Source organism: Maylandia zebra, linkage group LG3, assembly GCF_041146795.1.
Source record: "Maylandia zebra isolate NMK-2024a linkage group LG3, Mzebra_GT3a, whole genome shotgun sequence".
Taxonomy (NCBI): domain Eukaryota; kingdom Metazoa; phylum Chordata; class Actinopteri; order Cichliformes; family Cichlidae; genus Maylandia; species Maylandia zebra.
In genome coordinates this window covers 28,049,441-28,059,703 of record NC_135169.1, presented here as the reverse complement: position 1 = coordinate 28,059,703, position 10,263 = coordinate 28,049,441, and the positions used below count along the sequence as shown (strand labels likewise).

The following is a 10,263-nucleotide window of genomic DNA, read 5'->3' as shown; positions in this document are numbered from 1 at the left end:
TTGTCCCTCTGTGGGGGGATACTCCCACTAGGTTTATATCTGGGACTCTCCACCATTTGACCTCAGAACTGAAGAAGCTTCTCGGATGAGAGGTGAAACGTCTTCAAGTAACTTAAAGAAGTCCAGACGCTTTTCTTTGCAAGCTCCTTTGACTATCCAGGGAAACTGTTTACTGCACTATCATTCTTCATGTAAACATGCGTTTTAACTTGAACACTTTAAATGAGATCTGTGCGAAGAACCTGGACGTCACGAGCCACCGCTCGAGAACGAGGTGGGATTGTAGGTATGCGGATTCCCAGCCAAAGGAGGGGATGCGTGAACTCAGCACAGTTGTGAGATCAGCTGATTTTTTACGCTGCCATTTTGTCCAGCACAGGAGCGAGCATTCAGTCAGTCAGTCAGTCAGTGAGTGCGCAAAGAGAAACCACTGGCGAGACTTTCCATACGGCGGCACCGGACCGAACTGTCGGTAAGAAAAATAAAAAAAGAACAACGGGAGCCAGTAATGTGGTGACGGCAGACGGAGGGAAGCACCAAACTGAGCCCGAGGACCGTGAAGGGAAACAGGCGAGCTAAGGGAGCTGTCAGGGAGGTTTTTTTGTTTCTTTCTTTTTTTAACTCAGCGGCTCCGCCGGCTCGGCTCCCCGGTCACAGACCACAGGAACCCGCTTTCTCTCTACCCGCCCGCCTGGCTGGTTGGCTTTAGCTAACCCTGCTAGCATCTCGGCTAACCCCCACCGCCGGTCCTCGCGTCTCCTCTCACCGTGGGAAACTGCAACTGTCCCGGCTGTCAGTGTCACACCGTCCTCCTGTAAACTTCAAACAATGCGCTGCTCCTGTCTGAGAGACTTTTTACGCCCAAGGGACGATTTAACGCACGCTTCGCCAAGCGACCAGTGATAGCTGAGCTGCGGTCCAAGCTAACAAGTTGACGTGGAAGAGGAACTCTATTTTTTTTAAACTGTTTTCCAAGCTGTGATTTCACCAGGATTACTTTCCCCCTCTGCCCTGCCCGAGTTGGACTCGACTTTTTGGTGACTCCGGGTTACAAAGCAGCCAGTTAGCTATGTTTATTTGTGGCCAGAAAGTAATTTCAAGTGTTTGCGGATTCCACAGTGGGACTCTCTCTTGGTTCGAGTACTGCAACGGAAACATTAGCTAACACAGACTGGCTCGTGTTGTGTTTACTGCATAAATAGATAGACGGAACAAACAGTTGCCAAACATTTTTTTGTTTCATTTTTAAATTCAGATTGTAGTTAAACAGATTGTTCTTGTACCTGTCGTGAGCAGACATTGCTGCACAGGTTGTGTGGAAGACAGTGTGTGTCTGAGGGTGTGTGATCCCTGCTCTCTGTTACCTCCACTTGACAGTGAAGTCACGTTGAGTTGATCCATTGATCGGATCGTTATTGTACTATTTTCGCTGATTGAAGGGGGGGAAAGAAAAAAGTCGGTGCGATGTCGGGCCAATCTATCACGGATCGGATCACAGCAGCTCAGCACAGCATGACCGGGTCGGCTATCAGCAAGGCTGTGTGCAAAGCCACCACGCATGAAGTGAGCGGACCGAAGAAGAAGCACCTTGACTGTGAGTAGACCCCCCTCCACACATCATTCCCCTCCCCTTGTATCTGTCCTCTTCTTCACTTTAACCTGGCTGTGGTTGGACAGTCCAGTCCAATCAGCTAGATTAGACAGCAAATGGTTTTCTGTCACATATGTGTATGGCTGTAATGGCTGGTGATCCTATTAAAGATCCAGAACGTTTCAAGTCAAAATCCCAGGCTTGGCAGAGGTTGAAACCCTCATTTTTTTCTACTCTTGGCTCTCTATGACATCACTGAGAGATACTATCCCTAATATGGGCTTCTCTGGAATGAGCACCTCCTGCCCCACCCTCCACCAATCGGAAGCCCTACAAGCTGCATTTGCTGCAATGGGCACTTGATGCTGGCTTCATAGACCCCCATGTTAAAATATCCAACTTTACAGTAAAAATAAATAGTGTTGTGGTTTACATATTTGCCAGGGACCATGGAGAGTTTTCACGCTCTTAAAGGCCACTAGTTACATCACACAGTGACAGTGAGATTAATAGACAACCAAGTGCACTTATGCTTGCCATATAGCTCTTCTATAGAGCAAAACTTTCAAGGTTACAAAAATGGAGTGGTGCACAACTGGCTAAAACGATGCCAAAACGTGGCTTGTGCCAGCAGATGTGATGCCACTTATGCCATGTGCCGCTGGTCGCAAGGGCGAGCATAGTGGACCCCTTAAGTCGTACCCCTCAAAGGTGTATGCTCAGCCTCACTGCCACAAAATAAAATCACTGAAGTGGGTTGTTTGAACCCATTTGTGCTGTTGGTGCCTTTATAATTATGATGGCAGTAACCAAAACGCCAACATTGAGGCTTGAAACTTGCAAGTTGAACACCACTGGGTGACTTCAAAGTGGCTACATTGGTCTTTTTTACTGACTGTGGATCAAACCTTCTGTTTGTGAGAAGCAGCCAATCAGAGGAAAGTTGGCGTTTAAAGGGAGAGGAAGTAGAACAGCTTATTTCAGCATTTATTTTGAATGGTCGGTCATGCAAAGCTGTGCTATATTCATGTGATTTGCAAAGCACAGAACTGTGTGCATATGTTTCCTGGTGACTGCAGCAAAGAAGCGACTGAGGTGTAACTTTCATTGGGTTCATGTCCTCAGGAATGGAGAGGAGGCATCACAGCCAGCAGGTGAAGCAGTCTCTAGATGTCCCTGCTGTTTTTTGAAATGTGTCATTCCTGATTTGTTCAGTCAGTCTCTCAGGCATTCAAACTACAGTTGGGAGAACATCTGAACATCAAGCCAGCTCACTGTTTTAGATGATGTGTCACTCTGGAAGGTGTTGAAAAGTTTACTCTCGACTTTTTGGCCATCCTTTTTTATAAAATTCACCCACGCCGGTGACTTCTGAGACAATATGCTGCTTAGTTTGAAGTCGACTCTGACTGGAACCTTAAATAGATTAGACCTGGCACTCTCTGTTAGGTTAGGCGAGTACAAAGCTGTGAAGAAAAAAAAAAAATTCACAGCTTCTCTCGTCTTCCTGTCGCCAAAAATAATAGATCAGTCCTGAAAGATCGGACAAGTAGGCTCTCGTCTACAGTTCTGTGTAAAATGAGTTCTTAAAACTCAGAGATGCTAAGTTTTACTATCAAAGATGGGGATACACTCATACATCAGATAACTGTTAAATGATATCAGCTCATCATCAAGCACAGTTTACTGATGTCAGTGGCTGATAGCTTTCTTTGTCGCATAAATTGTGGGCATAACTCTAGGAATGGGTGGAAAATCGATTCAGCACAGTGTCTCAATATTGAATTGATAGAGAGACACCAAATATCAATATTTTATTCAATAAATCCAAATAAATAAACTAAAATACTCTGGGAATACTACTCTACTAACAAGACGACCCATCTCACTTCCCTCCTGAAATAGGTTCAGCTAAGGCATCAAACACATTTTGCTTGGCAGAATATATGAATACCAACTTGACCCCATTCAATCGTAGACTGATATCGGTCTGTTTCTCTACTAGTTAAATGTTCTGTGTGGAACATTGCTGGAAGAATTTCAAACACACCATGTACTTTCGTGAAGAATAGCTTTTGTTTCCAGAGAGGGTAACAAATAAGAAAACAAATAAAAATAAGGTCCATGTTGATGTTGGCCAAGATTTTCACAGTTGGTGTGTCCCGAACCCAAAATGCCAAACAAACCATAGAATTGTCACATTTCAGGACCTTAGACCTGGATGTTTGAGTTTTATTGCTTGAAAATGGGTGAAATCTATCAAATAGGAATTTAAAAAAAAAAAAAAAAAAAAAGTTAACTGTTTCCCTATGATAGCAAGAATTCCTTAGCTATCTTAACTATAATCACTTCCCGTCTGTTCTGGAGAACCACCAAATGCCTTTTTAATGAAAAGCTTTGATAGTTTGTTTATTTGTTTAATCATGTTAGAATATTTCAGCCTTCTTGAGCTCCCTAAACAGCATTTAAGAGCTTAAAACCATAGATCTGTCAGGGTCGGGGCAAGGTCAGTTTGAAATGAGGTGGTGTTTGAGTTAGGCACTACACCCAACATTGGTTATAGATAGACACTTAAAACAAGAAGTTAGGGTTAGGTCAAGCTGTTGGGTTAGCTTTAAATGCCATTGTTGGTTAGGGTTGGACACCACACCCAATGTGTTGAAGGTCAGGTTAAACTGTTGGGTCACATGTAATTGAGTTTCGTAAGCTAGGTTTGGATACAAAACCCAAGGTGGTTGGACTTAGGTTCAGAGTCGGCAGCTGACCATTTAAACTGGAGAGTAATTGGCTTAAGCCTCTTTGCTGTTCTAACCAAAAACAACTATATACACCTAATATACTAAGAGAGAAACGTAGCCACCCAAAATGATAAAAGCCCCAACCAGTCAGGGCAGATGATTGCCCGTCCTTAAGCCTACTTCTGGTGTAAGGTTCTTCCTATTAAAAGGGAGTTTTACCTTCCCGTGGTCACCAAAATGTTGGGGTTTACTCTGTTTTATTTGAGTGTCTTTGTGATTTGGTGTTATGTAAATACAACTTTTATCTGTTAGATTGTAGAGAAAAAGCAGTAGAAAAACACATTTTCTCTGTAGGTGCAAAGGTGGATCAATGAACCCATTACACCCTGACATAGCTTGGTGCGAGTGCACAATCCTCAGTACATTTCCATTTGTTTTGCAGTTTCTCACCTCAGACATTTATAATTATGATAATCTGATGTGCACCTCCCTAGAAATGTAACTACTGGTCTGCTCTATGCAGCTCACCACTATTGTGAGTGGGCTGTTCAGCACAGTCGATTCCTCATGTGCATTTCTGCTTTTTTTTTGTAGTTTTTAAATGTATCAGGGAGAGAATAACAATCAATACAAAGGTAATAATCATAGCATCAGTATGATGCGCAAATGTCGTTAAATTCTCGGAGGGAGATTGCTGAAACTGTTTGGAGGGAAGTGGGGGAATGTACAAGGAAGTGGAAAAACTAGAGGGACGTAATGTAGGGAATGTCGTACGTTAGACAAAGATTGCTCACAGGAATCCAATTCAGGGCTTGGACATCATAGGGTTAAATTGAGATGCCATTTGGCTTTTCTGCTTGTCAAAGTTTAAACAGTAACCGTCTAAATGGTTAGTGTTAACATTTTTGTCAGCTGACTAATCATGCCAGCACCTGTTCTTATTTGTGAAGCTCTAATCAGCCAATACATTACTTCAATCAAAGGCTTCTGGTGTTTTGGGGTCTGGCGCCGATACGCAGCTCTTGTAGCCAGTTCCTTTAGTACGGACTTCAAGAAGAGTCGTAGACAGAGATAACACAGCAAGTGATAGAAGTCCCGAGGTCCCAGAAGGATGCATTGTGGTTATCTTGTTTTCAAGGAGAGCATAAATCACTCAAATGCCTCACAGATCATGGGAGAAACATGACATTTCTTGATATGGCAGCTTTAATGGCCTTTATTTGTTGGGAAATCCCCTCAGACACTTTCAGGTGCAGGAGCGCAGAGCACATTGTACTCTCATCGCCTTTTAGATTAGTAATTGATTCCTGATTGTCACCTTATGTCCTATCTTGGTCATAAAGAGTGAATGACCATATTTCATTGTCAGTGGCATCCCTCAAATTAAACCTGAGTCATGTTGAAGGTGGCTGTGATGCAAATGTGCCATCATAAAAGAGCAAAAAAATGAATAAATGGAATAAAAATAAAAGCAGCGCCGTCTTAGACATTGCTGAGACTAAATGTGCTGAAGATCTGTTTCTGGGAACTGCCTTTGTCGGCTGTGGGATGCACATATTTGATTGATGTTTCAGCTCAGCTGCCTCGCATCCGTCAACTCCGCCTCCTCCTCGCTCACAAGACTCAGCTGCTGACGTTAGAGGAAAAAGACATGCATTGTCTCTGTTCCTTTGTGAACCTGGCCGGACTTTAATAGCCAATATGCCACGTCAAGCTTAATCATTATAGATATTGATTTCTTTGTGAGAGCAACAACCTCGGTGCCGTTGGGGGAAGGGGCAATCGGTGAGCAGTGCATTGCATGGTATTTGTCCTTCTGATGATTTTAACACGAAGATAACATGCAGTGTTGTCAGGCTGTTAACTTCATTGTGTTGCTGGTATGAAGGAAGGGCAGCCAGCAGGCAGGAATAAAAGGCAGGCTATCTGTTTGTCATTCAGTCTGGCAGGTAGTCAATTTGTGAGTCGGTTAGCAAGAATGTGAGGCTGGCAGGGAGTGTATTCGATCACTACTCAGTCAACTAGTCAGCCAGCTTATTCAACTATCCAGTAAAGCAGTAAATACTGGATTGTCTGCCTGTAGGTGAGCCCCATTCATGCTGTTATGCTTTCCCTTGTTATACTGTTACAGCAAGGGAGGCTCAGATCAAACATAGATTTAAATACAGAGGTCAGCTTATATGAAGGTAATCACTGTGAGCCAACAACCTGTGTTAAATGCTTGATTTCAGACCCTCTGTATGGCTCTGTATGGTGACCAAGAAGGCAGGCCTGTTTATAGAAAAGAATGACTGTGTTTGCCTGAGTAGTTAATGAGGGTGGTCTCTGCCTATGCATCTACCCTTGGAAAAACCTGGAAACTATTCTAATGGTTGTCAAACCGCGTCTTGGTGGTCTATGTTGTTCGTATGTGCTGAGGTGTCAAAGGTCATCATTAATGGTGTTGGGGGAAAGGGAAGATGGCTTTTTTAAAAGGCAAACTAAAACAGCCTTATTATAACACAAATAAGGATTATTCTGAACTATCAGTCATGCAAAGCTACTCTAGTAGAGTCCAAGAGGTGAGCTGGTGTGCCTGGAGCCTCTCTCATCTGTCATAGGCTCAGAGGTTGGGGCATACATTGGAAAGTCTGGAGGCAGACGGAAGATTTATGGATAGATTGATGGATGTTTATAACTTACTAAGTCTTTATAATACAGTAATATAGACGCACTATTTTTGGTTCCCGCTGTACTGGGAAATGTCAGCAGCAGCGATAGATAATACGTCGGCTGTGTTGAGCAGTGCTTCGCTGTCAGCTGAAGGCCTGGTGGCAGGAGACTGAAGTAACGTGTCTAAAACAGACAGAAACAGAAACACTGTTCGAAACTTTACATTATTTTTAGTTCTGAACAGATTCTCCCCACACTGCCAACAAAATGTGTTGGTAATGGGACTCTTGGGTACGCTGAATTGAAATATCGCCAAACAAACCTCCTAAACAGTGTAATTTGCGAGGAGAACACCCCGACAAGTCTTACATTGCATGATTATGTATTGGTTTAGGAGTGTAACTATTATCCGGACATTTGGATTCACGCTGAAATCAAACAAGCTTGAAATGAAATTTGTGTCATAATTTCAACTGGAAGTTTTAATCTGCTTTTGTTATCCGTGGTGGTTACACAAATAACCCAGGCTCTGTGATGCTTAGCCAGGCCTCACTGATGCAGTCTGTGTTTATTACTGGGGCTTTAGTTTATGGTTGCACTCCAGTGCCATAGCCGTTTGGGTACTAAAGTTTCATGCAGGTCTTTAAAGCTAATGAGAATCTGTAGTGAAGTTTACTTGTCTAAAGACTGCTGGCTCATTCTGTGGAAAAAAAAAAAAAAAAATAAGATGCCTGTTTTTAATCTCTCGTATCTACCTTAATACATGACCTATCTGCATGATATCTTAGAAATGAAAGATACATTTCAGCTTTGTTTAAGCTTACTGCAACCATCAGATCAGCCACCCCTAGATGATGGAACTGGAATCAAATCTCGTTTTGATAGGCTGCCTACTCAACATGGTGATATTATTCTTGAATGGTTACCCCAAAAAAGCATCTTCTCAGTTTTGTTCTTTTTTTTTTTTTTTTTTTTCTTAAGTAAACAGATGCGTCACTCTCACCTGTACTCAGGAGGTTTTAAGGGCTCAAATATGATGGAAAAGCTAAAGACCAAGATTTAACCCAACCTTATCTAATTTGAGGAAGTGGTAAATGGACTGCTTCCTATATCAAAATATCTGTGGTATCGGAGGTCAGATTTTCTAAAAATAAAACGATAGCTTGAAAAGGATGTCACCAATGATTTGATAGTTAAATCTAGTGAAAGTCTCGGATAAGTTCAAATATCCGTGCTCTTGACCTCAAGGTCAGTGTCAAAGGTCATGTTTCCTGAATATCTTGTAAATGCAATAACTGAAGAAGTTGCCTAAGATTTTTAAATTGATGTCATAGGAGACTATACTATGAGGCTGAGGGGTAGCATTGGTAGAAACCAATACTTATTTATTTTTTTAAATATTGAATGACCTTGCTACATTTACAAAGTCTGAAGATCTTGGCCCTTGGAGAGTTATTAAATAACTGACATTTTCTGCAGCAGGGTGCTAATCTAATGTCAGTTTGTATTAACGATGCATTCAGGAGGCAGAGGTAAAATGCAGGTTATGTCAGAATCTAGAGACAGTTGCTACCAGTCTGAACTGGTCCAGCAGCTAACATTTCCATAAATTAGGGAATTGTTTGCCTACAGAGCCGCTTATCTGTGGTCAGAGGACAACCTGGACACCAAAGCACAGGTTAGACTGTGCTGCTGCTGAGTTTTAGTTTTAGTTTGTTTTTTTTTTTTCTTTCTTTCAGCATCTCTATTTCTGACACAGTCAGAGCCCCTTACTTCTGCATGCACACAAACACACCACCATCATTTTCTATTGCTCTCCTCTTGGCACAAATTCACCGCAAGCAGCTGTGACTGTCTGACAGCAAGCTGTGAATGATCTCACAGGCATATTTGCATCTAGACCCAATAACCGAATAACCCTGGCAGATGCCTTTCGGAGCTGCCAGCGGCGGGCGCGTAAGGGGTTCATGAGGGCTGCCGCGAAGCCGTGACATTCACGCGCCACCGGCGAAAATAAGTGCCGTTTTAAAGCCATTTAGTGTCATGATTGGGACTGTCCACCTCAATTAACCCCGGCGTGTGAGTCAGCGGCAAAAATGACGAGCTCTTCCCCATCAGGGCTGAAAAGGCTCTTCTATTTGTGGAGATTATTGTCATAAAAATCAGTGAGGGAGGGTCGGAGCGTGTTGGGAAAGTGTCTGTTTCCCCTGGCACACCTGCTTGCAGTTTGCATGTTGTCAAGTTGAGAGATGCTGTTTGTTGAATCCGGCCTCTCTAAGCAGACTTCCACACTCGGGAGGTTGCTTTTTTCCCCCCACCTCTTTTTCTCATCATTGAGATTGTTTTGCAATCTTATAGCTGTCAGGAAGAAGTTGTGACATTTAAACTGAAGTCTAGTTTCCCGTTCACTACTGCTCTGTTGTCATGGCAGCAAACCAGCCAACTGGCATGTGTTAAATGGACTTTAGTTGACTGGGGAAGTTGGATGGCGAAATTGACCGTCAACTCAATAGCTCTGCGGTTTTTACAACCTTTGTTTATGCAGTTGGGTGTTTGTCCCCGGTTAAGGTGATGGAACATCCAGCAACTGTAAATAAATTAAAAAAATAGAGTGGGGGAACTACTTTGTGTGTTTGCGATTTATTTACTTTAATGGATGTTGGTGGTGGGGGGTCTCCAGAACTCTCACACCCTGACATCAGTCACTCATGTGAAGGTGTGCATGAAATGGCAGTCCTGCCTGCTCTAGCTCTGATCTCATGCCCAGACAGTGAACCACCTCTGGATCATCTACCTGTTTTCTATGTTGTTGCTCTATTGTTGTTTTTGAAGGTTGACATGAAAAGGTGATTGAGCCATGGTAGGGTGATTCAGAGACCTCGAGGTCTACAGAACTCTTATTAGCAGATGTTGGTGGAAATAAAAGTAAGGAGATAAAAATATTATGTCTGATTATCTTCAGGTTCAGTGCAAACGTGATGAAGACCTGTCCTAGACAAGAAGAGGTGTCAAGAAGCCCTTATGATGCACCTTAAAATTGCCATGCTTTTTTTTTGGATAAACTACTTTCCAGCAACATCTAATACCCTGTCTTTCTATAGTTTGTAATGATATTTTAGTACAGAAGCTCAGAGATTCACAGATTAAACAATAATTTGAAAACATGAGACCTTATGGAAGGGGGGAAAGCACTTGGCAAAGTCTTTTCTTCTATTTTTGACTTTGTCTCCTTCTACATCTGCACTGACGTGGCGGTATTGTCTGCGTGGTGACACCTATCAT

The 10,263-nt window shown here is 42.7% G+C and overlaps 1 protein-coding gene across 5 annotated transcripts in view; it reads left to right on the top strand.

Annotated features, from left to right (window-relative positions):
• The first annotated feature begins 361 nt into the window (after positions 1 to 361).
• si:ch211-200p22.4 (phosphatidylinositol-binding clathrin assembly protein) overlaps positions 362 to 10,263 on the top strand; it is a 110,487-nt gene continuing 100,585 nt past the window's right edge. For 3 of the 5 annotated variants that reach the window (XM_012922535.3, XM_012922536.3, XM_012922532.3), the window contains exon 1: positions 362 to 1,594. In XM_012922535.3, coding sequence (XP_012777989.1) covers positions 1,465 to 1,594 — 130 coding nt within the window. In that variant the 5' untranslated portion in view covers positions 362 to 1,464. The remainder of the gene's footprint in view (positions 1,595 to 10,263) is intronic. The other 2 variants (XM_012922533.3, XM_012922534.3) reach the window with 1 other exon arrangement.